General features: G+C 51.8%; 1 protein-coding gene and 1 long non-coding RNA gene across 7 annotated transcripts in view; one reads left to right on the forward strand and one right to left on the reverse strand.

Annotated features, from left to right (window-relative positions):
• The window catches only part of LOC104875622, a 30,189-nt gene extending 29,904 nt beyond the window's left edge, over positions 1–285 (forward strand). For 2 of the 3 annotated variants that reach the window (XR_004514333.1, XR_004514331.1), the window contains exon 3: positions 214–285. This is a non-coding gene — a long non-coding RNA (uncharacterized LOC104875622). Of the gene's footprint in view, positions 1–109; positions 176–213 lie in introns of those variants that run through there. The other variant, XR_004514332.1, reaches the window with a different exon arrangement.
• Positions 1–26,890, reverse strand: part of Anp32a (acidic nuclear phosphoprotein 32 family member A) — a 111,448-nt gene that overhangs the window by 5,353 nt on the left and 79,205 nt on the right. For all 4 annotated transcript variants that reach the window (XM_010643310.2, XM_010643309.2, XM_010643311.2 and 1 more), the window contains 2 exons: positions 2,220–2,369; positions 1,899–2,021 (listed from right to left, as the gene is read on the reverse strand). In XM_010643310.2, the coding sequence (XP_010641612.1) occupies positions 1,899–2,021; positions 2,220–2,369 (273 nt within the window). The remainder of the gene's footprint in view (positions 1–1,898; positions 2,022–2,219; positions 2,370–26,890) is intronic.

Raw genomic sequence — 26,890 nt, forward strand, 5'->3', positions numbered from 1 at the left:
CACTCACTCCTGCGCTAAGTAATGACCATCTTGGCAATTAACACAGTGCTGCATGTATTAATCGATTTATACTTCAGCCCCTGTGAGGTAGCAATAATTTGTTTTCCAGGTGAGGAAGAGGACAGATCTGTGATCTGACTGTATGAGACACTTGTCACAGAGGGCAGAGAATAACGGATGGAGGACCCAGATTCTGTCTCTGACACCTAACAGGATGTCTGTCACAGCTATGGACCAGATCCATCCCAGCCCATGCTGTCCCTGCTGACGGCGGAGGAAACTGACACCCCAGGAAGGGAGAGGCACTACCGAGTGACAGAGCTGCATCCCGACTTCCCACCTCGCCCACCTTCAAGGTGCCAGGTACAAGAGATCCTGTCCCAGCCAAGTCCCTGTTCCCCTGTTCTCCTGTTCCGATGAGAGGAACAAAGCTACTGTCCCCCGCCCCAGCCAACGACTTGGAGGTGGGGGCCCAGAGGGGACAGTCTCGGAAGTGTGGGCTGTGTCTTTGTGCGTGGGCTCAGCACTCCCCCACAGAAGCAGTTTCCCACTCACAGGGCTGAGAACACGCCACACTGATGGAGGAGGGGACCTGCTGCGACGTGTGATCCGGGCACAGGGAAGCGGGAAGAGAGCAGGTGAGTGCGTGCGCGCGTGCCCATGTGGTGCTCTCAAAGCAACCCAGACACACTGTTTTACACAAAGATTTTATAATGCTCAGTCCTCACACGGCTTGGTCCTCCATCACATTCCTAATATGCACGCACGCAGAACTTGGAAGGTTTTTCTTTAGTGAAATTATGAAAGCAAGACCTCCAGGCAGATCAAAATAGTTCTTCCTCCTAGATCATCAGAAGACCTGGATGGAACTGTCCTGTGGGGAGCAGGACACCTGCACAGGGAGAGCCTCAGCTAGGTGAAGAGGTGCCAGCTTCTCATTTGGAGACCCTGGCCCATCGAGGGGACCCCTGGGCACCCAGGAGAGCAAGGAGTGCTTTGTGGTCAAGAACTCACAAACCCAGCCCAGGCTCCACCCGACAGACACAGCACAGGCAAACCTGGCTACCTTGGCAGTGCCCTCCGGGCCTTCCCTGCCTGAAGACCTGCTTTACCAGGCGACTCTTTCGTGTGTATTTACAATAGGCAAGTTTACCTAGTGAGGGAGCATTTCTCTATTTCCAAAGAGCCACTGTACAACCAATGACACATTGTAAGGGCTGCTTTCCTTAAAATCTAATGAGTATAGTAATCCAGATCTTGGTAATGTACAAAGTATTATTCTGACTATGACCTGCCCCTTTCTAGCTAACAGATCAGCTGAAGTCCAGGGTGTGAGCGCAGAGGGGCCGGAAAGGCTAGCCAGGTCTCAAGGCTGTGGTCACCACCAGGCAGGCCAGGGATGCTGTCCGTGCACACAGGCTGCGGCCTGCACTAGGCTCTCACACCACACAGCTCTGCTGTCCTGGGGTTCTGGGTCACCTCTGACCCACGTCCTGGGACTCAAGCCACCAGCGCTGGCCGGCGACCCAGAGAAGAAACAGGAGTCCACATTCTGGGCCGGCTCAATTCCTGGAAATGGTGGCTCAGGCTTCCAAAGTTCAGCAGAGACTACAAGGGAAAAGCTCCAGTGGGGAAACTGAAGCCAGGTTCAGACCAGCCATGCTGACTGCCCTTTCTGGCTGTGTGATCTTGGTCCACCTACTTAACTTCTCTGGGCCTGTTTCTCCATGGACTACACAAAAATACAAGCTCTCATTCTATCTCCTAGCACAAAATAAGAGTCAAAGGAATAGAGAAATGAAAAAAGGGGATTTCAGAAATGCAAAAGTAGTACTCCCTATACCACTTCCTCCCCCACCTCCTGTCCCCTCGCAGATGGCAGGACCCAAATGACTTACCAGGGGCTCTATTGTGCTGAGGTCTTTAATTTTGTTGCCACTTAAATTTAGATGCGTAAGGTTCGGACACTTTTCTGCCAATACTTCCAGGCCCCCTGAGATTCTGTTATCGCTTAGTTCAAGCTAAACAAGGGGGAAAAAGCAGAAAGGGCTTTGAAAATGAAGGCTCTCCCAGAAGGTGGGGCCAGGGAGAGCAGACCCGTGGACTGGGGCGCATGTCTGCGCATGCGCCCAGTTTTCCCATAATTACATTCCAACACGCGGGGCCAACCCCTTCTGCCCACCCTGCTGCCCAGTGTGCAGGCGCAGGGCACTGTTTACCTTCTTGAGTTTGTTTAACTTTGGTAAGTTTGCGACTGAGGTGAGGCCAACGTTGATTGTACTTAAGAATTCCAGTTCTTCAAATTCATCTGTGAGGCCTTCGATTTTGCCGTCATTCGACCGACAGTTGTCCAGGACGAGTTCTTTCACCTGGAAAGGGAAAGGCTGCGTGAATGGACGCAGGCAGGGGGCCAAGGTAAGGCATGGCCAGGTCAGGACACCCACCAGCTCTTCCAGTCACTTTGCCCCCAACAAGCAGGGCGGACTCACCCACCTGGTCTTTCTGCCTTCCCAGCACTGGGGGAAGAGCATAGGGTGAGCAGCCCCCCACTACAAAGAGGAGCCTTCGAGGGTATAGCGAAGACCTCCCTGTCATAAGCCACACACCTAGATAGGGTCTCGTCCCAACCTCACCTACCACCCTTTACGAAATGCAGTGCCAAGGCTGGGCGTGGTGGTGCACGCCTGTCATCCCAGCACTTGGGAGGCTGAGGCAGGAGGATTTCTGTGAGTTCGCGACCAGCCTGGGCTACACAGTGAATTCCAGGTCAGTCTCAACTACATAGTGAGACCCTGTCTCAAAAAACAACAACAAAAAAACCAAAACAACGCAATGCAGTGCCACAGCCCCAGATACAACACTGTTAGGGACCCCTGGGCCCTGCACCCCGCTCCGCATCCCAGGCAGACCAGCTTCCTTCCCACGCGCAGCCTCACACCTGTTCCTCCGCAGACTCTGCTGCTCCCACATTTTCACCCACTCCTGCACCAGTCACAGCCTGGCCCACCTGGCACTGGCACTGGTCAGTGGTCACCTCCTTGGTCTACCACTGTCCCTAGATCAGCACTGTTCCCACTAGGTAGGCGATGTCCTGTGATGTCCAAGGGAGAAGCCCCTGGCCACTCATGGCTCCTGAACCTTGCATATGAAGCAGCGGCCAGCAAGACCCCCGAGGGTGCCTTTGGGACCTGGCAGCTCCCTGCCGGGCCTATACCTGAACAGGGGATCTAATGCTTTATTTCTGAGGAGGAAAGAACTCATCAAAGCCACGTTCTCATCAGGGCAGACTGAGCTAAAGGGGAGACCAGCAGCCAGCTCTTGTTACCCACTCTGGTCCCTCGGGCAGACCTGCTGCGGGAGGATCTATCCTCTGGGGGCTGGCAGGAACCTCAAGGTGGCCTGTCCTCACTGGGTCCCTCCAGCCCAGGACAATGTGTCACCGCTCCCAGAAGCAGTGACATCCACTGGATATTCTGCCTCCCGCCCAGGGACTCCACCCACAGGCTCCGGTGGTTTCTTGCCACGGGTCACAGGGCACAGGCCTGTCCTCCATAGCAGCCCCGCTGGCCCCATGCCAGTCCCTGTCCAGGGCATCTGTGGGCCAGCAGGAGACTTGAAGGAGGAGGTGGAGCGGGGGACCACAGCAGAGCTGGCTAAACCTAGCGCCTGGCAGGACCCAACGGCGCTGCCCTACCAGGACGGCAGCAGCGCGCAGGCTCCATCTGGCAGAGGACAGCCTCTCCTGGGGTTCATGAAGCAGGCCCCAGGCGCTGCCCGACCAGGACGGCAGCAGCGCGCAGGCTCCATCTGGCAGAGGACAGCCTCTCCTGGGGTTCATGAGTTCTCAGTCTGGGCACTGCCCAGTAAGGATTGGGGATACACATGGGTGGGGCAGAGGGGGCATTCAGTTCCCAAGAGAGGCCAGATGAGCAGCAAGCAGGTCGGGCCACCTTCTCAAGGTCATTGGCAAGAGTGGCTGGGAGAAATTCTGGGAAGCCGCTACCCAGGGCAGGAAAGCGGCATGAAGCCAGGAAGCCAGGCCTTAGGAGACAGGCTAGTGAGGGTCAGCGCTCGGGAGGGGAGCCGTCTTCATCTGATGGGAACCGGAGGCGTGGGGCACAGCTGCTGTGCCACTGGTTTCCTGGAAGGCCACGGGCATTCCTGAAGCTCCACTAGAAAAACACAAACATGAAGAGATTCCAGGCCACCTCAAACCCTGTAGCCTTCCTGTGGTTTTTCCAGGCTGGTCAAGTGTTTGTCTTCTTACTGTCCTTACCCAAGGACAGGAGGGCCTGGGTGTTGGACACACCATACACGGGGAGGGTCAAGGGGATCCCCTGCCACTGGGGGTGGGGCTGAGAGCACTGACCAGGCCAGGCCGGTCCTCAACTCCAGCACTGGGCAGCCACTCTTCTCAGGGACCGTATAGAAGCCACTACAATTAATGCATTTTTACTTTGTCCCTGGCTCTTCTTGGGCCCTCACCAGGCACATTATAAGGGTTTCACACCCCTCCACAGGATACCCATGGGGCATTCCCCCTGCGACAGCCTCATCAGAGCCCCTGTCCCAAACCCAGAATGCAGACACAGGGAGGGGTCTGCTGGGCCAGAGTGGTCAGCGGGGCACAAGATTCGGAGGGGCCCTGGAAGCTCTGACACTCCTAAAAGGAGGGCACATGACCCCCCAGACCCCACAAGCTCTCCTGGCTGTCACTGCCTCCTTTCAGCCCCTCTTCTAACAGCTCTGCCAAATGGGTGGGCACCACTCCTAGAGGTCCCTGCCCTGGTTACACTTCCTCCGTAACCAAAGCATAGAACTGAACCCAGACCTGACTTGTGGCTGCAGGAGCGAGGACAGACCTAGGAGTGCCCAGACAGCAGGTGTGGCCAAGGCTGCTTCTATTCCCCCTGGGAAACTTGCTTTTTCCCTTTGTATCACTAAGGATGGACCTATGGATTTTGCACTGAACAAAATCCCCAACCCTGTTTTTGTTTTGTTTTTTTAATGGTGAGGCAGTAAACTGGTAAGGCCAGAATGTGTGATCTTGCCTCAGACTCCCAGAGTGCTGGCATTTCAGGTGGTGGTGGGACTGCAGATGGTACAGGTCACAGCTGGGTAGGGGAGGCTAAGGAAATCTGCATTTCTGAGGGGACAAAGGAAGTCTCTGGGATCCCTGCTGGTTATGCATTCCTGAGGAGAGGACGCTGCTTAGGGTGAGACTGGAAGAGAGGGAGGGGCCAGAGCATACATCCTCAAGCTTGCTGGTGTCACCAAAAGGCCCAAACCACGCTATGTGTCACAACTGGAAGGTAAGCCAGGAATGGTGGCACATGCCTGTAATCCCAGCACTTGGGAGGCTGAGACAGGAAGATCACAAGTTCAAGGCCAGCCTGGACTACATAGTGAGTTCAAGGCCTCTGTCTCAAACAAACAAACAAGGTAAGTGAGCTGCCTGGGAAGTGTCTAAAATGGATGAACAGGATAAAACAAGACCACCAGCCTCATGGCCAGCCCGGGGATGGAAATCATCCCATCCATGCGCCTGCCTGCTGGCCTCCCTGAAACCACACTACTGTGTTCCCAGGCCTGGGACACGCTTGTCGTCACTGGGAACTAGCTGCTAGATTCCAACCCACTTCCTCTGTACTTGGCAGTGGGCTGGGCTCTAACCCTTCCATGTGACAAGCACATCCCCTTTGCATCCAGGGTGTGTTCTGCTTTAAAAAGGAAGGAAAAAAAGCCCATTTTGTCTGCCAATTCCTGGGTGTGAGCAAAGTGCAAAGTTAAAATTAAACTGAAAATTTGTACTTTGGGTTTAGACTCTCTCCCAATTCCACAGGCCATTTAAAAATACCCAAGTCAGCAAGGACCCGAGTTCAATCCCCGGTACCAAAAAAATAAAAATACCCAAATTCAGTTACTCTCTGTAATCCAACAACTGGGATTATTCTTCTATCGAAAGCTTTAGGGTTCTGACCCAGAGGGAGGCCACATTCACGTTCTGTTCCCAAGAAGTCAGGCTGCCCTGGCCCAGCAAAAAACGGGTCTCCACTGCATAAGTTCACGTCTCCATCTTCCAAAATACATCAGTACTCCAAGGAACAACTTGTTTTAGAGACTATGGAGTCTTGTCTCTACAAATTTCTCAAATATGACCTTTCCTCTCCATTGCCAACACTGCACCATGGTCCCTGTCACCTCGAGCTCCTTCAAGCCTTTTTGCCTCCAAATGAGGTCTCTGTGACCTCAGGGACAGATGTGATTAGGAAGCAGCCTGGACTACAAACGATAGTCTTGACTTTGAGGCCAAGGACTCCTGGCTGAATGACCCCTCTCTGTCCCCAAACTCTCTCTGTAGAGGGTACAGTGACAACTGCTGAACCTATAAAGCCCAAACCCTAGCCTACAAAACATGCCTGGCCTTGCAGTCCTTCAGGAAACATTCAGGCTCCTAAGCATGACCTACAAGTGCCCCTTCCTCCTACCCTTGAGCCACAAATCCAGCCCCGGTCCCCCTCCCCAGGAAGTCTTCTGTGTACCCAGCTCTGAGCATCCCAGCCTGGAGGGCAGCTGCTGCATGAATCATTTAATCATGTATTAAGCATCTGATCCTCCTAGAGGTCAGAGACTGTCCTTCCCTGTAATCAGCCTAGCAGGGAGTGGACCCCGGCGCAACTGCTTAAGGGGCAGCTGCTGCATGAATCATTTAATCATGTATTAAGGTCAGAGACTGTCCTTCCCTGTAATCAGCCTAGCAGGGAGTGGACCCCGGCGCAACTGCTTAACAAATGTCCCGATTACGGTGCCAGGCACAATGCTAGGTACCAGGAATACCCAGGGAGGCAAACTGCCAAGAAACACTCAGTGTGGCTGAAATAAATGGTGAATGAGCTCAACCCTCAATACACAAAGCAGCTTCGTGCCCCGAGTAGAGCAGAGAGGCCCACAAGGCAGGTCAACGGCACATTCCTGACCTGACCCGGTGCTCTGCATACCGTCCCCAGCTGTCTCCACACAGGCTGCTCCTGTGACACTGTTGGCTAAGGGGACACGAAAGTGATGGTGAGCCAAGGTCAGGGTCTTTGCCAGCAAGAGGCTTGGTGGCTGGCAAGGAAGAGACATCATCAGCTGGTAAACAACTCCAGTCCAGCGTGTCCGGTAGCAGGACTGAGACCAGGACAGAGTGCATTCTTCAAATGCCTCCACCTGACAGGCCAGGTACCTGGAGCCCAAGGGGAGGATGCACTACTTCCCTGCCGGCACAGGCAGGCTGCAGAGCTCGAAGGCCCAGTGCAAAACAGAACCGGGGGGCCCTTGCTCAAAAATCACGAATTCTAGGATGGCGAGAGCAGTGCGTGCTATACCAGGAACACGGCTGTGAAGCCAGCCCTGATTAAAACAGACAGCCTGGCCTAAAACAGAGCCGTCTAAAAACCAGAACTGGAAAGAAGGAAGCTCTGAGCGAGAAATGTTCCAGGACTTCCTGAGGCAGCAGGGAGAGGTGAACAGAAGGCAGGCTCTAGAGTCGGACAGAGTTGGCCAAAGCCCAGATTTTCTATTTACTGGCCCATCTCACCTCCCCGGGCTTCCGGTTTCCTCTCCTGACTACAATGCCAATCACAAGGGGTAGATTAAATGAAACACTATGCCTACAGCAACCCAGTTTAGAAAAAGCTGCCCGTCTTCTTCATCTACAGCCATCTTTACTGCTTATGCAGGCAACTACAGGAATGGGAGCAAGGGTGAGCTTCCCGATCCAAGCCACTGACTGCCTGCAAGGATTTCTCATGGAAAATGCGGGGCCTCCTACCCTGCTGGTGAACCAGGGTGGTGTGTTTCAAAACACCCTTCCCAATTTTACATCCACACTTTGTTTTGTCAGATTTTTTACACTAACTTCGAGACTTGATTTTTTTCTCCCTTCACTGAGCATGAATTCAGTAAATATGTGTAGTTTTGGTTTCAACCTTGTCAGTCCCTGACTAATTTAGTTTTCAGGTTCCATTCTGCACAGAAGAGAAGCCTCAAATCACATTGACCCAGTGTTTTTCGGTGCTTGTGGGTTTTAAATAGGTCAGCTTTTAAATGGGCCATCCCCTGTCACAGATCCCATTTCTAGCGAGAAGCCCAGACTGTTTAAGAAATCAAGGCTTTAGGCAGAGATAATAGATAAATGTTGATTTTGTTTTTAACTAACAGCCATTGTGGCAAAACCTGCAAAACTCAGTTGGATCCCATAAGGGGGGGCGTGTCCAAGGCTCTGGGAGAAAGTTAAACATTCTGAAAGTTGCCAGGGTCTGAGGGATCATCTAGACTTGTGGCCTTCTGACCACAACCCACAGCACAGCAGCAAAGACGCTTTATATTCCCTGCACATATTTTTGTGTGTACAGGCATACACAACAGAAACCAGTTAACCCTTACAATTTTTTTTTTTAAGCAAGTGGCCCACATTTTGAAAAATGCTGGTCCAGTTCAACCCTCTTCTAGAGGAAGCAGCAATCTAGAGGGTTCAGATGAGAGAGCTCCTGAACTCTGAGCGGGGTGAGTTTTTGCTTTTTGCCTCGCCACACATGACCACCCTGAATCAGAAGTCACGGTCCTCAGTGGAAGACCGTGGAATTAACGGATCATCTACAAAGCTGACTTTCTGCAGCGTCTAAAGCCTTCTCGTATCTCTAAGATCTTTCAAAATGTTAGGAGCTACATTCAGGGTCTCACATTACTTTAAAAACAAGCAGAAATCTCTCCAAGAACTAAGCATCTGTGTCTCTGATCCTCCGCTGTTCCTACAATAGCGCTGGGAAGGCAGTGAGCACATGGCGCGCGAAGCGGTGACGCCATCCTTATCATCTCTTGGACCCTGTGGTAATTAAACTGCCGGCCGGGCCGGCTCATAGGCTGAGCCGCGGCGGGGGCGGGCCCGTGTCAGTATAAAGCTGCCGGTCGGGATGTCATTGGTTGAGCCGCGGCGGGGGCGGGCCCTCATTAGCATAAACCCTGTGACTTACTCGGCGCCGCGGGGAGCCGCGCCCTCCTCCCCAGGGTGTGGGAAGGACTTGGTTTTCGCAGGGCCCAAGCGGAGTATTCATCCAGCCAGGAAGGACTCATGGAAGGACCAGGGAGGGAATCGGGTAGGCTGTCTCCCTAGTGAACCCTTGCAGCGCTGGACCCCTTCCTGATGTACCTGTGCTTTCCTGCCCTTAAGCCTCATTCCTGCTTCCCAGCGAGACGCTTCTGATCAGCCTCCTGCAGGAAGCTTTCCCTGGTTGCCCAGCCCCTGCCTGACTTAAAGCGTCTGCTACAGGAAAGTGATCTCAGAGCAGCAGGAAGGCACAAAGGGCTGTTTTGAGGTCTGAAAAAGAAGGATCTGGATCTGACTTGGCGGGTTGGGTGCAGTGGGGAGAGGGACGATTAGGGTTCTCCAACTGTCAGGGGACACATTAGTGAAAACTCAAGAGGGCTCCAAAGTCCCATCTGCTGGCTGTCATCCCACAGGCATCACCAGGTGGCCTCCAAGGTCCTAGGGGCGGGGACAAGGCCCAGGCACCCTCAGGAGGCCTAACCCCCTCCCTCCACGGCTCCCCAGTCACCACAGCTGCTCTGGGTGACCTTATTAAATAAAGAGCCACCGCACTGTCCCTGTGCTAAAGAAAAGCTTCGAGGGGCCAAGAGGCAGGCCTGGAGGGCAGGGGGATAAATCCTGATCAGTCTTCCTAAAGCCCGGTCCGTGATCTCATTGCGGAACATCTCACTGTGCCCCGTCCAAAGCCTTTAATGGCCACGGGGATCAAGTGCAGATCCAGCCCCCACCAGTGCTCCCTCACAAATCCCTGTGCCTCCCCTGCCCAGGCCGCCTGTCCCCACCTCCCTGTCTGCTACCCTCCTGCTGTATTTTAGTTTATAAAGTGCTTCCCCTTGACAAACAGGAATTCCACCACTTCAACCCTACCTAGGACTCACTCTAGGAGCCACGGCACCGCCAGTCTTCTTTCCCTCTGTCCTCCAAACACAGTCATGGCAGGGGCTGAGGTCTCAGTGTCCCCTGGTCTCTGTCCAGAGGAGCTGGCTCTCTGAGTGGTCACAGGGGAACAGAACTGGGCAGGCTAGAGAAGGGCCGAGTGGATGGGCAATGGCCTCCGACAAGACTGCCCCTTCCTGCTTTCTGAGGCAAGGCATCCACTGAAATCCCTTGGGGAAGGGGTAAGGCTGAGTCTGGCTGCTGCCAAGCAGATGAGCAAGGCCACCTGGGGATGGCAGGGGACATCTGCGGAGGAGACACAGCCTGGAGCCTGTGCTTAGTGGGGACTAGGACTGCAAAACCCAAGTGAACACACTTTCCTAGTTTCTTCAGTCCTTAGAGATCCCTGGGATGGTGATTCTAACTTCTGTCCATTTGCCATCCCCGAGAGACCCGTCTGAGCAGGCACCAAGTCCTCCGAACTTCAGGGCTCTGTCCATTTCTAGTTGACATTTTTGGGTGGGGGTACCAGAGATCCAACTCTGGTCCGCTTGCGAGGCATGTGGCGGCACCACTAAGCTAAATCCCTGGCCTAAGTTTACTTCTGATGAAGTTGGGTAGAAATAGCAGTAGCCACTAAAGGTCAGAGTCACCCCATGATGGGTCGTGCTCGAGACTCCCAGCATAGGCCCACACCCCAAAGTCCCACGTAGAGCTTTCCACGGTGAGCTCCTTCAAGTAGCAGGACACCCAGGAGGCAAAGAAAAAGAAGGGACACCAGGGAAAGACCCCAGGCCTGAACCCAGACTTCTTCCTGGCCCAGCCTCACCCACCTAGCAGGGCTGGAAAGGGCAGGGAAGGCCAAACAGCCTCAGAGCCAAAACCTTGACCTTGGCCACTTTCTGGCCACCCCTACCCAAACCGACAGCAGCCTCAGCAACGGAAGCAGAGCAAACAAGGCCCAGATGTCCGACCACCAGCGGGAAACCATGGATTCAGGAGGAACAGGCGCCCGTCATGCAGAAGAGCCCAGACCGGGCCTTAGTGTGTCCCCCTCCAGGGTCACAGCTAAGAAGTGATTTAGGTAAAAGTACTAGGGGGATGCCAGGTGTGGTGATGCACGCCTGTAATCCCAGCACTTGGGAAGCTGAGGCAGGAGGACTGCCGTGACTTCAAGGTCGGTCTAGGCTACTTAGTGAGTCCCTGTCTCAAAAAAAAAAAAAAAAAAAAAAAAAGCAAATTAGGAATGGAAGTGTAATGCTAGAAGTAAACATTACTTCCATATCACTGCTACCTGAAAGTGGGGGGTAAAAGCAATGGAATGAGGGAGGGCGAGAAAGCCTCCGTGGGGGCAGGAAGAGCAGCAGAGACAGAGGCCCAGGGACAGGCCGTCAAAAAAAAAGGAGGAAAGGAAAGGCGCAGGCTTTTGTCAGTTTTGCTTAACCTCTAGGGTTCCATCTTCCACCTTTGGTTTTGGTGATGAAATTTTACCTAGATTTGTTTGTTTATTTATCTATCCAAATAGAATACAAGTTGAGTTAATTGTTCGCAGGTCTGCAGCAGCTTTAAATCTCAAAATGTTAAAAACAAAAAACTCAAAGAAATAAAAACCTTGCAACTTTTACAACCCTGAGAGGGGCCAGGCAGTGAGAGATGAGGTGCAAAGATTCCTACCATTCTAAATCATTTGCCTTCAGCAGCAGCAGCTCCTTTAAAAATTAAAAAAAAAAAAAAAAAATTCACTAGTCCATGTTTGCAGCACATAACGGTTACACTCAGCATGGGGAGTTGGTACACGTGCTTAACTCCATTCTTTTCACCTCCCCACCTCTCGGCCCCCTTCCCATTTGCTAAGAGATCTGTCTCCTTGAAGGAAACTGGCCATCACATACCCCAGCCACCCCAGGCTGGAATGAGGTTCCCAAACACTGCCCTGGCCAGACCAAACCTTAAACTCCAAAACTTGGGGAACTGTCACGAAGAAAGGCAACCAGGACAGGAAGGTGCCTGCGAAAGGACACTGACAATTGAAGGAACTGCTGGTGCTTAGGCCAGAGGGTGGGGACCACGATAGTTATCTGCCCCGAACTGTGGCAGGAGTGTCACACGCAGACACAAGGGCTTTTCCTCTGTCATCTCCAGCAACTCAACCAATCAGCAGGAATTACCAAGGGGCAGGTCTGTGCCCAAGGGAAAACAGAAGAGGCCTTTAGATCAAGAGGGAGGTCCACAGAACAGGCCACCCTGGAAATCGGTCCAGCTACCAAGTGACTACCTGCGAAGAGCATTATGGATACACAGTGCTGAACAACTGCTATGTGAATTAATAACACTGTTTACTAATTAATTAATAATACTGTTGCATGAAGCTCTGCAAGGAGAGGAGTCCTGGGTCTTTTCACCTCCTCAAATGCTACGACTTGATTCTTTCCTCTTAACAGAGAAGCTCTACTCGCTTAGGCCACAGGCCCGGCTTACTCATTCAGCCGTCTTTAAGGAGTAGCTATTACGTGCCAGGTGCTGTGCCAGGCATCAGGTATAGCGATAAAGCAAACGTACCAGCTGTCTGGGGTTTACATTTGAGTGGGGGAGCCAGATAATAAACCAAATAGATGGCCAGGCATGGTGGCGCACGCCTGTAATCCCAGCACTCAGGAGGCTGAGGCAAGAGGATCACCTGGAGTTTGAGGCCAGCCTGGATTATATAGCGAGCTCAAAGTCAGCCTGGAATACATAGAGAGACCCGGACTAAATAAAACAAACAAACAAATAAATACATGTGTATCATACATATTAACACTACAATGGGGAAAAAAAGTGGGGGGAAGATAGATATTAACAAAGAACAACATCCAAAGAGTACCCAGGACAGCACAGCAAGCTTTTTGATGGGACTTGAGCTCAAGTGAGTATCCGGGAAGGGCCTTTCAGGCAGGAGGAACACTCAAGGCAAAGACCCTGGGTGGGACACACGCCTGGCCCTACTGGGGAAGAGAGCCAGGGAAGGGGAACAGAACTGGGGTGGTAGTGCGAGACAGTACGGTGTGGAGAAGGTGGCTGCCGTCACACACACTTCACCACTACAGGAAGTTCCGCGTGCCGCAGGAGGAAGGACGACAGAATTATCTGGACCGCAGCAGAGGAGGGAAGCCAGACCGTCCACACGCCTCCAATCTCCCTTGCCCTGCTTCTAATGAGGGAACTTCACGGTGCCCACCCTGTGCTTCCAGGGAGAAATGGTCTTGCCACCCCCTGGAAAACAGCTTGCAGAAGAGGATGGGAGTCTGGGCACAGGAGAATAGCCAGAAAATCTGCTTGGTTTCAGGTCTCACCACTTAGGAACTGAGTGGCTTGGCCACGACTTCACGGCCACTCAGTTCCTTCATCTGTAAACTGGGAAGAATCCGTACCAGCCCAAGGTCTCCATGGAGCCAAACAAGACAATAGGTATGGACGCGCTCAGCAAGCCAGGCTGTCCTGGAAGTCACTGTAACACGTTTTATGAGTGAGGTGCTTACCTAAGACTTCACACCCCAGGGAGCAGAAATGTTCTGCAACTCTTGATTCCCCCATGCTGCCATACACGTAGCTCTCAGTAAATGTTTGCTGAACTGAAAAGCATGAAAAATGGCCTGGGAAAATGTTCTGCCATTTTTTTCTTCCTAGTAAGGAGCAACCAAAATGCTGTCAAACAGTCTCTCTTCACAGCATCCTCTGCTTTGGAAGAAGGGCCAGCTGCGCGCTGCCACCTTGAGGGACGGACTGGCAATGGGGAGGGGACAAGGTCTCAGGCCTCTGGGGAAGGCTCCCGGCCCTCTGGGCACCCTCGCTTTTCTCAGCAATCCTGAGAGGCCAGGTGGAGGGAGGGAGTGCAGACCCGCCTAGGACAGGCTCACAATCTCCCCCGAAAGCCTGTGAAACACACAGGTCATGCAGTGTCCAGTCCCAGATTAAGGAGCCCTGATGTGGTTCAAAGCCCGATAAGTAGTGCAACAGCTGGTCTCCCAAGCCCGATAAGTAAGTGCAACAGCTGGTCTCCCAAGTCACTTCTGCTTTTGGTTGTTGTTTTCCAATTTTTTTTTTTTCACTAAGCAACACATTCATGCTCCTGTTTTCAAAATCAGAAAGTGTAAGATAAGATAAACAGTTAATTCTCCTCCCATCCTACTCAAGGCCCAGTTAGCCACTCCGCCCACCAGTCATCTCTCTGGAATTTGTCTAGACACACAACACAAACTCAGAGTCTGAGTTTTCTCCCTTCCAACCCAGACTTGCATACTGTATACGATCTCTGCTTGGCCATTTTGCATGGGGTTCCTGTGACAGGGCACAGGAAACCCTCCCTCATTTCTTATTTGCAACTTCCAGGGTGTCACTGCTGGGTGTGGCACTATTTCGCTTAACCAGTCCCTTATGGATGGGCACTGGGGCTACTTCCAGTCTTTCACTATAATAAATTATTTTGCAACATAGATAAGCTAGCCCATGTCATTCTGCATTTACCTGGCACAGTGACAACAGCTAAGGTCAAGTCCACTTCAGATTATAGGGTGGCAGTCCTGGATTCCCACAAATCAAATGGGCTTCCTACTGCCCCACTTCTGCAAACAAGGGACTTAACCTCCCTTCTTCATTCAGTAAATGCCAGGCACTAAGCAAGGTGCTGGGGAAACTGATAAAGGTATCCTTGTCCTTGCCCCTAAAACGTTCTGCCTGGAGGAAGGACAGGCAGAGCGATGCTCACAACACCCAGGGCCAGTCAGTGTGTCCTGAAGGCCACCTGACCTCTCTGGACCTGTCTACCTGTCTTAGAAGTGGCAGCTACACCTCGGGGGCGTTCTAGCGGGTCAAAGCTGCAGTGCGTGCCAAGTACCTAGGAAGAAGGTACCGTGCAGGTGCTCCAGGTAAACCGGGTCCCTTCCACATGTGTGTGGCTCTCTTCTTACAGAAAGCCGTGATACGCAGCTCTGTCTTGGAGGCAGCTCCCAAACCCCCAGTTATGTCTTAGCCTAGTTTTCCTGGAAAACGATTTAGCCTTTTCTCACTTCCCAGACCCCATGTGACATCTCTGAGGCCCCCTGGGTGTTTCCTATCTGCAACACCCAGTGTTTGAAATGTGCTAAAGCCATAGGAGGAACCCAGTGTGTTCTCAAGACTCTGGCACAGAAATGTCTGGGCGCTGACTTTACTGGGCTATCTGTGAAAGTGTAAAATAATCACTTAAATGGGGAGGGAGGGAGGAAGGGAGGGAGGGAAGGAGAGAAAATATCGAATCTCACATTTATTTTGTTTACTTTTGTGTGTTCTATTCCGCAATGAAATGGTTCTTAAAATTAAAGAGATACAGGCATAAACCATTTCACTTTCCAAGGAAAACAAATGTAGCTTATGTTGTAGATGAGAAAGAACTGGAAAGTGAGAGTCTAGAGTCTTTCCAGATCATCACCAAAGTGGCTGGGAGGGGCAGGAGGTCAAAACTCAGATTCCAGATTAAATGCAGAGATCCAGAGCTGATAGTCTTTTTTTGCATCCAAACAGGGGTCGCTCCATGCTACAAGTCCTTGGGCTAACTAGTGCTAACCAGTACTAACCAGTTACTCAACCTGTCCCAGCCTGGACTGTCTCACGGTGAGGACGGGAGCCACTCCCTTCACTGCGGACAGATGGACAGATCAAATCAGAATAAATATGGTCTCTGGCACAGAAACAAAACGCGTAGAAAGGTTTATGTTTGCTAAAAACAAGCAAACCCATTAAAAAAGGGTTACTTCTCCTCACTATTTAGTAAGAAGGTGGAAATGCATCACCTTCCTTGTAGAGCTCACAGGAGAATGGTAGGCATCACACTATCCAGCCCATGACCCTGGGAAGCTGTTTTCTCCCGGGCTAATTAATGAAGTCAACCAGACGCGCCTTTCCTCCTGCAGGAAGCCTGCTGCTAGATGAAAACTCACTGGCAATTCCGGCTCATCCTGGTCCTTCGGAGAGGTGGCTTTGCAGCTGTGATCTGTGACCTCTAACAACTGTGAGCTTCTGTCCTCCCTAAAATAAGCCTAGGGATCTGTGGCATCCTGCCTCGTCATCTACCACCAGAAGCACCAGGTCTCTCTGGGCCACCTGGAAGACCCCGGATGCCAATCCTCATGCTCCAAAGCAGAAGAGGAAGGCAACAAAGGTCGAGGTGGAATCTAAAAGCCACAATCAGGGTCCTCCAGGGACCACTGCTTCTTCCGGAAGGCCAGTGGGACTCCCATCTGGTGGTCAGTGCAGGCAAACGAATACTAAACCTGGCCAGCATCTGGGCCTAGACAGGAAGACGATGACTGAGCGGTCAGCCCTTGCTTGCCCAGAGAGCTGCTCGGCAGGTACAGGTATGTTTAAGATACACGCCCCACCCTCAACACATCCAGCCACGAGCAAGAAAATATCTGTTATTGCGAAGAAATTCAATTCAGAAGTCCAAATTGTTCAAAGTATGAGCCCCCAGAGGATAATAAAAAAACATTCTAAGATGACAAGGCCGAGGGTCAGGCCAAGATGGTTTGAATAGCACACCGGCTGGCTGCTACACCTATCCCTCCATTGTACTGTTTCGTCTTGCTTACTAACAGCCTCGTGAATTCACATCCGAACCCCAGTGGAAGACAGGGAAGGCGCTTCTAGATCAGGTTCTGGCTCCTGGGGACCAGAAGTCCAGCATAGGTCACTTGCGTGTCTATTCAAATATCACCTCCTTGGAGATTTCCTGGATCGCTGTCCCCTTTAACAGCTTTATCTATCTGTGTGGCACCTGCTGCCCCAACAGCCACGCCTGCCTGATGCTTCCTGACTGCCTCCCAGTGGAGTGGAGGCCCTGGGTGCACAACACGGGTGGTGAGCTTGTCTAGCTCGCTGTCACACCCAGAACATGGGCGGAGCTGGGTGTGGTGGCACATTGCCAGAGGCCACCAGGGGCTACACAGTGAGTTCAAGGCCAACCTGAGCTACACAGTGAGACCCTGCCTCAAAACCCAAACCAAACAAATAGAAAATAGAACACAATAGGCTTACTCAGTATATGTGCTAAGAGTGAGTAAGAGTTAGCAGGGACTGAGGGGCTGCTAGGAACCTAGGGTTCCAATCCTCCCCTCCCAGTAACTCTGAGCAAGCCCTGCAGGCGCCCTGCAGCACTTCCTATGTGGAGACGCCACCCCTAAACCTGGCTGATGTCAGACACAGCCTGCCAAGAGCTGCTCACCATCCGATGCCTGTGGCCGTGAGGATCTCGGGGCCAGCCAGATGCTCACCTGCTACACGTCCACTGGTGCAGTGAGCACCTCCCACACCGCATCCACACCTTCCCTGCCTGACTGACCACACTGGCCACTGGGACGGACAGAAGGTCTCCGAGTGCCCACAGAGGTCACACCTGCGCCTGTACGAGGGTGACTGCATTCCCTTTCATGCCCTCTGCCCTCACTCTCGAGCCCTCTCCTTCCTCCAGGAGAACTCCCCACAGACAGCCCTGTCCACGAATGCAGCCACATCAGCGTTCTACCAACACACAGCACGACTGGTCTGCCAGAGCTGCTGGCTCGGAGGCGCAGAGCCGCTCCCCGTGGCTGCGGGCCAAGCTCTGCAGACAGGCTTCACCGCCTACCAGGGACAGCCGGGCACGCCAGTCCATGCTGCCTGCTCTGCCTGGGCCACAGCGGTGTCCCCCAATCTCCATGGCAAGCAAAGATATGCAGACGGGGAAGGCAGGCCCAGGAGGCTGTGATGGCCACTTCCCAGAGCTCCACACAGAACAGGCACCAGAGCCAGGAGACAGACCCACCTGGAGCAGGGGGCCGAGGCCTGAGAAACACATCTGCAACCCCAGCCGAGGGCAGGCATGCTAGGCTCCACGTACCCTATTGCAGGGTGCCAAGAGACCAGCAGAGGAGCCCGGGATGAGCTGAAGGGACCCCTGCTGCCTCACCTCATTGGCACCCCCTTTCCCTGGGAGGGGAACCCCTCAGGGACTGTGGGGGAGCTGGACCCAGGTTTTGCAGCCATGGCAGGTGCTGAGAGGCAGAAGGGAGAAGGCCACAGACCACTGTCAGAGGAGGGGAGCAGAGCCCCACCTTAGCAGAAAACAGGGGCCCTGCCCTTTGTAGTGCTCTCCCACCTCCCCACCACCTACCTGCTTTGGACCCCTGAGGCCACCATCTGGGCACTGGCCATACATAGCCTTGGCCATACATAGCCTAGGCCACCAGCCAGCCTTCCCCTGGGGGCCACTCCCTGTCCAAATGCTCCTCCACCTGCCAGCTAGGAGCTGGCCTCCAGGGCATTTCTTTCAGTTCTGACAACACCCCAGGGGGAAAAAAGCATTACTGTTATCTACCTTTGTAGTGTGTGGTAGTAGGGATTGATCCAAGGACCTTACACAGGGTAGGCAAGTGCTTTACCCCTGAGCTACATCCCCAGCCCTTTTATTTTTTAAAATCCGGGTCTTGCTAGATTGCCCAGGGTGGCTTTAAACTTAGGATCCTTCTGCCTCAGCTTCCTAGGTAGTGGGGTTACAGGCATGTACCACCACGCCTGGCTTGTTATTATCACTTTACAGGCTGGGGATGTAGATCAGTGGTGGATGGCATCCTTGGCATGTACAAGGCCTAGATTTGAGCCCCAGCATGACATATACAAACAGTTTTTTTTTTTTTTTTAACAGAGGTGCCAACCAAGGTCCAGAGGGGACCGACAGGCTGATGTCACACTCAGCCACTGGCCATCACACCTGGCCTTTTAATGCCCTGGAAGCTGAAGAAGGGCCGAGGGGTCTTGGTCATTGCTCCCCGCAGCAGCTTCGGGGGCTACAGGTGCATAGAAATTACAGACAGGTGTGATGAGCGGAATAGGGCGAATGTGGACTGTGTGGATATGTGCAGCAGGGAACAGCCAGGAAGCGGGTTCCTGCCCCAGCAGGTCAGACCCTGCCCGCCCCTCCTTCTCCCTTGCTCTACTCCCTCTTCTTTTGGGTCCTTCTTCCTACCTGCTGTGATACTGTGCGCCCTACCTCCCGCCGTGGTAGCTGTGCTTTGGTGTCCTCTTTAGGGCTTTCTAAAACACACGCACTGGGCATCACCGGGAGATAGATTCAGGAGTTAGAGTAGAGCCTCTTCAATGCTTCCCTGGCAGCTCCCACACGAACTGGGGCTGCAATGTGCCTTCTTCCCCGCTGTCTGTCACTCCAGCTCCTCCCTGGAGCCAGGCAACACTGTCCTATACCACCTGCTCCTGCCATTCCTGTGCCCACCCACCACCCAGCCCAGGGCACAGGGACTAAGTTTGCTGCACAAATACTTAAGCAGCATCCACCGATTCTGCCTACTCTGTGAGACTGTCACCAAGGCCAGGCACAGGGTGGGCCACTGAAAGTGGGTCCCTCTCACTCTTCCTCCACAGCCACACACCCGAGGCCTGCCAGTGAGGCGAGGGGACAGCAGGAGCTGCTTACATAAGGGGCAGCTGATTCTGCCTCAGATGGCTGTGCCGTTGAATGTATTATCACAAATCCTAGCCCTCACACTATGAACCCTCCTAGAAACAGACACACACAGACACACACACAGACACACACACAGACACACACAGAGTTCTCAAGACTTCTGCAGGAGGCAGCAGAATCCATAAATCCAGTTGTTTCCTCACAAGTCTGCAGAAGTCACACGGCAGCACGTGCGGGACCTTCTCTGAGCCACCACCCTGTCCCTGCTCTCCCACCTGCGCCTACCGCAGGTGCTGCTTCTCCCTTGTGCCCACATAGGGAGGCAGGAGAAAGCCATCCACGCGCCCATCAGTTCCATGTCAATGGCTGGCAGAGTCCCCTCACCCTAGCCACCTCCTGGCCTCATGGGACACCTGCAGGGGATGTCTGTGGATTCGAACACACAGCCCAGCCAGGCGGCACCAAGCTGACACCAGAAATGGACCCGATTCATCAGAGGGGCTGTGACTATCTCTTTTTCAACTTGTCACACACCAGGACTGGAAAGATCTTAATGAAGCAACAGTGCCGGGCATGGGATGGGCATTTCTTTCATAGCACAAACTTTCTTCTCTAAATTTAAAAATAAAACAATGAATTACAGCATTGGTCTCCTAAGTATCCGCCCAAGACACTTCACTAGGGTTCGAGAAGGAAAACACCACTACTTAAAATATATAGATATGTTTGTTTGTTTTTATTTTTTGAGACAGGGTTTCACTCTGTAGTTCAGGCTGGCCTTGAACTCACTATGTAGCCCAGGGTGGCCCTAAACTTGAAGCAATCCTCCTGCCTCTGCCTCCCAAGCATTGGAATAACAGGTATGCACCACCATGCTGGGGGAATATTTTTACACTTATCCCTTTTTTCTCAATTTATGTTTTCTTGTGGTATTATTTTGTAATGTTCATATTTATATATGGTATATATGAATAATCCATAATTAAAATGTAGCTAAATATCTGGGTGCAGTGGCACACACCTGTATTCCCAGCTGCTTGGGAGGCTGAGGCAGGAAGACCACTTGAACAAAGAACTGGAGGCCAACCTGAGCATCACAAGGATTTTTGTCTCAAAACAAAAAGAAAAACAACAACAAACTAAACCAAAAATATAAATAAAAGGCAAACATACTGAGGCTGAGGTTCAACTTTTTTAACCTGTTAAAGACGCAAAAACCTGAGAAACAGGAAGCCCCGAGCTGAGAAAACATACACTGCCCACCCAGACAGAGACCGCTTAATCAGAAACTGGCCAACTCTGGGGAAAGCGTACACTTTGTCTGAGTGGCTTCATACTTGGTTTACCAAACAGCGGGAGTTGAAAGTGACAAGAATGTGTATGAGCTGTGTTTCCTCCACTGTCCGTGCTTCTAGGGTGCTTACTTAGCAGGGCCAAGCGCAGGGCCGAGCCCTGAGGGTACACGAGGTGAACAAAGCCAAGTTCCCCGGACGTGGCACCTGGCTTCGATGGGAACAGAGATGCTAATTAACATGTTCACAACTGGGCCATAATTTGAAGTCGCTGCCAGGGGGCTCTAAACCACTAGGGGCACAAGCCAACGGGCAGACAGTCATGCATGTACCACCCGTGGTTCAAGCCTTCGGGAACGTGTTAAATACACATCTGGGAGTGTGTAATTACAAACCGAAGCAAAGAGGGAGGCTGGCGCAGGGAAGGGGCGAGGGAAAAGATGAGCACGCAGTGGCCACACCACACAGGACCTGTTGGCTCCATGAAGGATTTTAGACTTCATCCTAAGAACAATGGTGACTTCACACAGGGCGGCCCCATTACATTTGCTCTGAAGTTGCGAGTGTGGCTTCCAGGGGGCAAGACCGAGGTAGAGAGGTGAGCTGGTTGATAGTGGACGGTACTGTGAGTGAGACAGGAGTCACAACGGATGGAGAGGGTAATGTGGGTACGGGGCAGCGGGCTCAGGCGAGAGGTAAACAGCACATTCCAGGCTGCACTTAGCACCTGCAGCTGTCAGTGAGCAGGAGATTTCTTAGGCCCAGGTCGCTTGCTCAACTGAGACCGACAGCTCATAGCTGTACAGAGGCAGACAAAGGCACCAGAACACAAGGACGAGTGGCGGGCCATAGCAGATGCCGGAGAATGGCAGGGTATATCCCAACGGGGAAGCTATTTCATGAAAGCCGAGGATGCCCAGTACTGAGAAGACATGAAGGCTGTTGGGATCCTCAGAGCTACTTAGGAAGCAAAGCAGACTGAGGGGTGAGGGCCTGCAGAGAAGATGGGTTAAGGTAATTCCAGAAGTTGGAACATAAAAACAGGAACTGGCGTGACACTACCCTCCTTAGAAACCGCTACTGGTGATGCAGTCTGGGGCTGCTCCAAGATGCTCACGCACAGAAGCTGCAGGTTTAGAAAGAGGACCTCTAGTGAGCTGTTCCTGGGCAAAAGTTAACTCTTGGCAAGTCTGGAGAATGCCCATTATTTTGCTGTAAAATGTACCCACTGGCTTTTTCAAGTGTGTCATGTAGAGCGCTTACTGTGCACCTGACGGCTGGTAGGATGGTGGGTGACGCCCATCTTACGAGCGACACCACCTGTGAGGTGAAGGGACCTCAGGGGTGCGGTGGAGGAGACAGGAGGCACGCCCAGCCTTCTCCCTAACCTTGGCTCGGGCTGGTGAGTGGGCGCGCTCAGCAGCCTCCAACGTGTGGTCCACGAATGCCTGAGGGCCACTGGCACAGCCAAGCATTTTTATTTTGTTAATATACCTAAGTGCACACACAAACTTTTGCGTACAATGCAGGAAACTCAGGGACCCCGGGCAATAAACTGCCTATTTGTTTATATTTTTATTTTTGCAGTGCTGCGGATTAAACCCAGGGCCTCCCACATGGTAGGCAAGCACTGTACTACATCTCAGTCCCTTTTCAGTTGTTGTTGATGTTTTAAGATGGTGTCTCACTAAGTTGCCCAACTCATAAGAAATCCTGCTTTGCTTTCCTGAAGAGCTGGGACTATCAGCATACATCACCATACCTGGCTACAACCAGGAACTTTGTCTGGGGCAGGAGTGGAGGGTGATGATTCCTTACGGTGTGAGGTTGTACGGGCTCAGAAAGGGTTAGGAAGAAAGAGAGCAGCTGGAGAAAGACGGCCCGGTAACAAGAGAGTTTAAAAAAGGGGAAACCACCACTAACCCTCAGAGTGCAGATTTCATAAGGCTAAGAAAGGCACCCAGTCCCCAAACCACACCACAAAATATTTGACTATGAAGGAACCTTAATATCCCTTTTAAAGTCCTTCAAACATTAGCAAGAACTACAATCAATTCACGGCTCCGAGCCAGCACATGTCCTTTTTAATGAATTAGTTTTTCTACCTACTAAGGGGGCACGGTTGTCATTTCCAAACATGTGCATGGACATGGTGGTGGGCATATCTGTGACTATTCGGATCACAGTTTGAGTGCCACAGGTCTAATTGAAGACCCTTCTTCTTTTAGGTGTAGAGAAAACAGAGGCCAAGCAACTTGCCCAATTTAGTTAAGGGCAAAGTCAAGAAGATCTTCCAAGTCTGTAATAGTTCTCTGGTAATTTCCTCACCAAACCGGAATCTCCAAATGTTAAGCACCTCTGAGAAACACTTAGGACTTTAATCCACATCAGAGTAATAACAGAGTAAACTGATCTTTCAGATCTGTTGCCTGGAGAAATTTTGGTAAAGAAAGTGGCAGACAAATATAATAGGGGCAGTCTTGGAGCTTAAACAAAACCAATTTGAGGGAAACCAGAAGAGTTGCAGGGTGTGGCACAGGGCAGGGCCTGCTGCATAAGATAAAGACAGTAAGATGAAATACAAAAACCATCAGGAAAGAGGCTGTTTGGAAGGTGCTTCAGAGCGAGGAGTGTTTTGCTCACCTAGTTTCAACCACTCTTATGAGAAGTTCTGAGTAACAGGTGCATTCATCAATTTCTATCCCTGCTAGATTCCATCTCTTTAATGAAAACATCATTGCTGGGTACTCAGCACTTGCTGTATAATTAAATTTCAATGTGATAGAAGGTTCAGGGCCTAGTCTGCATTTCTCTACCTGTCTGTGAGAGTCAGGCAGAGGTGCTAGGCACTGTGGAGGGCAGGTCCTGGCAGACTAAAGATCTAGCAAGAGCATGGGTGGGGCGACAGGAAGGGTGGGGGGAAGAGGGGAGAAAGCAGGCCAAGGAACCTCCTCTTTGATCAAGTCAGATGCAGGCCAGAGTGTAGGGCCCATTTCATCTGACCAGACACTCAGCAACAAGTGACACCCCACTCCTCCGTGGGGTGAAATGCCAAGCAGAGGGCACAGGGGGAAGAAGACACCTCACAAGCACTCTGCCATCTCTACCCAGGATCATCACAGCCACCCCCACCCCGTTTATTTCTGTGCACTGAGTAGCTAGGTCCCCAGCTTTGGGATGCCAAGCCCCGAAAGCTCCATCAGGCCCCTTTCCAATGTGACTGCAAACAAGGAAGGCCAACCAGCTACCTTGAGAGGCTGGTGGCGCAGGAGTGGCCAAGAGAGGGAACCAGGTCTGTGGTTTGTGGCCCTTAAAGGACAGGCTGCAGTTACCAGGAGTAGGACTTGTCCCTCTGGATTTGTCTCCTCCTTCCCCTCAGCCTGGCCCATTTTCTATCCATCTGCTCAAGAGCTTAGGCACCAGAGACTGGAGGGAAAAATAAGGGCCTGAACCCAAAGCACTTTGCCACGGCTTTCATTCCCCAGGAAATGGGCAGCAGGCCCAAGGTAGAGATTCCACAGTGAGCAATGGTTTGCAAGGATCTGGGCCCTGAGCCCAATGCCAGTTATCAGGGAACCCAGAGCCCCAAAGCTCAAACCTTTGCAGCTCGGAGTCTCCTCCCTAAAACAGAGGGGTGCTCAGTACTAAGGCAATAACAGGGACAACTTCTACAGGGATTTTTGGGATTGAGGCTGACTTCTGTAAGGCTCCCCCTGGTTAAAAGGCACTTAGAAAAGGTCTTGGATAGCTCTCCCGTGCACTGCCCAAATGGAAGGCCAGCCACCGGCTTAAAACCAAAACACCAGAGTTCAGGCCCTCCCAACATACTAAAACAAGGCTTAGGGAATTCTCTAAGGAACCAGACAGTAGTAAACTTTACCAGGAGACAAAACTGAGCCACTACACAAACACTTTTGTTAGAGAACACACATTTCCACAATTCTTTTATTAACACAATTCATAATACACTGAGTGCAATTTTTCTTTTCTTTCTTTTTTTGGGGGGTAATACAGGTCTGCTAATAAGGCAAGTACAGTTTTAGGGGGATGTGGATGGCATTTTGCTTAACTGAGATTCAAAGTTAGTCTTCCGTATAAAACATATCACAATGTGTATCAGTACAAATTATTCTTAGCTCATGGGCGGTACCAAAACAGGCAAGGCAAGTGTAGTCTGATGACCCTGTGATGACAGGGCCAGGGCAGAGCCCAAGAATCTGCATTTTACACGCTTCCTGGGGGATTCTGGTACCAACAGACTACTATGTTTGGGTTCCAGTAAGTTCTAGGACCCTCAAAGTCTCTCCTGTCCACTTAAGGGGCCTCTGGCTTTAGGGGAGGAGAATGGAGCTCTGCTGCCTGTCAGTTCGACCTCCCCAAATGCTAGCTGATCCACTCTCTCTGCAGAATGCACCGCCCTGCTAGGCTTATCCTGAGAGTTGATAGGAGGATTAAGTGAGACAATCCACAGGGTGCTATTAGCATGCTATGTCCCAGATACTAAGGACATGCCAATTGTGTTGTTTTGGGGCTGCAGGTGGAGACCAAAAAACCAAATGCATGACTTGCATGATCCCGTATAAACCACTGCCTAGGCTGGGGATTTAGTTCAGTGGTGCCACCGCCTGCCTCACAAATGCAAGGTCCTGAGTTCGATTCCCGGTCCCCCCCCCCCGCAAAAAAAGTAAAACACTGCCTGAGAGTAGCTCCTGCCTGTCTTCTCATTACACAGAAAGTGCCCCCCAACACCTAACAGGCCAGATTAACTTCAGCCTAACCAGATGGGATATGCTAAACCAAATTCATACCTGGCTTCCTCCTAAACCTGTGGTCCAGACCCCCACACACACCTAATAACCTTCAAGAATTCAACATCTTCAATAGCAGGAAACCAGTCTCTTCAGTCAGTGGCACAGATCCAAAGTCAGAGAAGAAAAAGAAAAGGCTCTTCCCCACAGTGCCTTACAAATAAGGGTGCTTCACTAGCCGTCTGAGTTTGAAACCTGGTTCTGCCACTTCCTCGCAGTCTGACGACTCTTTTCTGCCTCAATTTCCTTAACCCTGATACAAGGCTAACAATAGCACCTACCTCATAGTGCTATTGTTGGGATAAATTAATTGATTCGTGTAATCCCCTTAGCACTGTGCCAGACACAGCATGGGGCTTGCATAAGCACCAGCTATTATTGTTGTTGTTGTTATCCTAAACCATGAAGCCCAAAGTTATGCCTGACTGCACCCCAACATTTTTCTGGGAACACCATCCTATACTGAACATCTATCTACTGGGGGCTAAGTTCAAACAGTTTTGTGATGAAACAAGACTATTGTTCCCATTTTAGTGGAATCCAAGCAGCAAAGCGGTGGGTTAAAGTAACCTGCACCAGGTCATGTGGGACCGGATCCCCTGTCTTGGGAGTGGGGGAAACTCAAGACCAGCTTTGTGTAGATCCAGAACCCAGCTTCTCCATGGAGCTTTTGGAATCAAAACTACAATCATCAGCAGCAGCGAGTTAACAAAACTCAGCTGATCATGACTTCTGAGCTTCCACTCAGTTTTCTGTCTGCGAATCCTGGTTGGCTTGCACAAACTCGAGTTAATATCAGGCTACTTGAACCCAATTAGGCAGTAAGTCAGCCTGGAAAACACTGTGCGATGGATGTATTCCAAAGGTCAAAGGGAAAGCTGATTTCTAGGGCAGCCTTTGCCGGACACTGCCATGAAAGTTTAGTCTCCATGCAGCCACCAGTCCTCCTTAACTCACACCTGCCATCGCTTTCTCAAAGTCCCAGAGACACCAGCATTGGAGTTCAAGAATGCACTGCCTGGGTCTTAAGTCAATAGCTAGAGAAACGCCATTTATACTTTTTGCAAAAGTAAACCTTATTCCCTTTGGGTTTCAGCCACGTTTACTACTGTAGGAAGCTGCCTTCCTTCCCCTTAGCAAAAAAGAAAGGAGGGCAGGAAAAGGGGGGCGGGTTGGGGGCTCCCGCAGCCTGCAGGGTGCTGCAGCACCCACCTGAGACTCGGAGCTCGACCTACCTTCCCGGAGTGCCCAGCCCCGAGGGCGTTTCCCGGCGCATCCCCGAAATCTCGTCCCTCCCATGAAGAGGCTGCTGTCCTTGGCTTCAGCCAGGGGCACTAGAGTCGCGCGCGGGCAC

The sequence above is a fragment of the Fukomys damarensis genome, unplaced genomic scaffold (genome assembly GCF_012274545.1).
Source record: "Fukomys damarensis isolate Sample0158 unplaced genomic scaffold, DMR_v1.0_HiC HiC_scaffold_25, whole genome shotgun sequence".
NCBI lineage: Eukaryota > Metazoa > Chordata > Mammalia > Rodentia > Bathyergidae > Fukomys > Fukomys damarensis.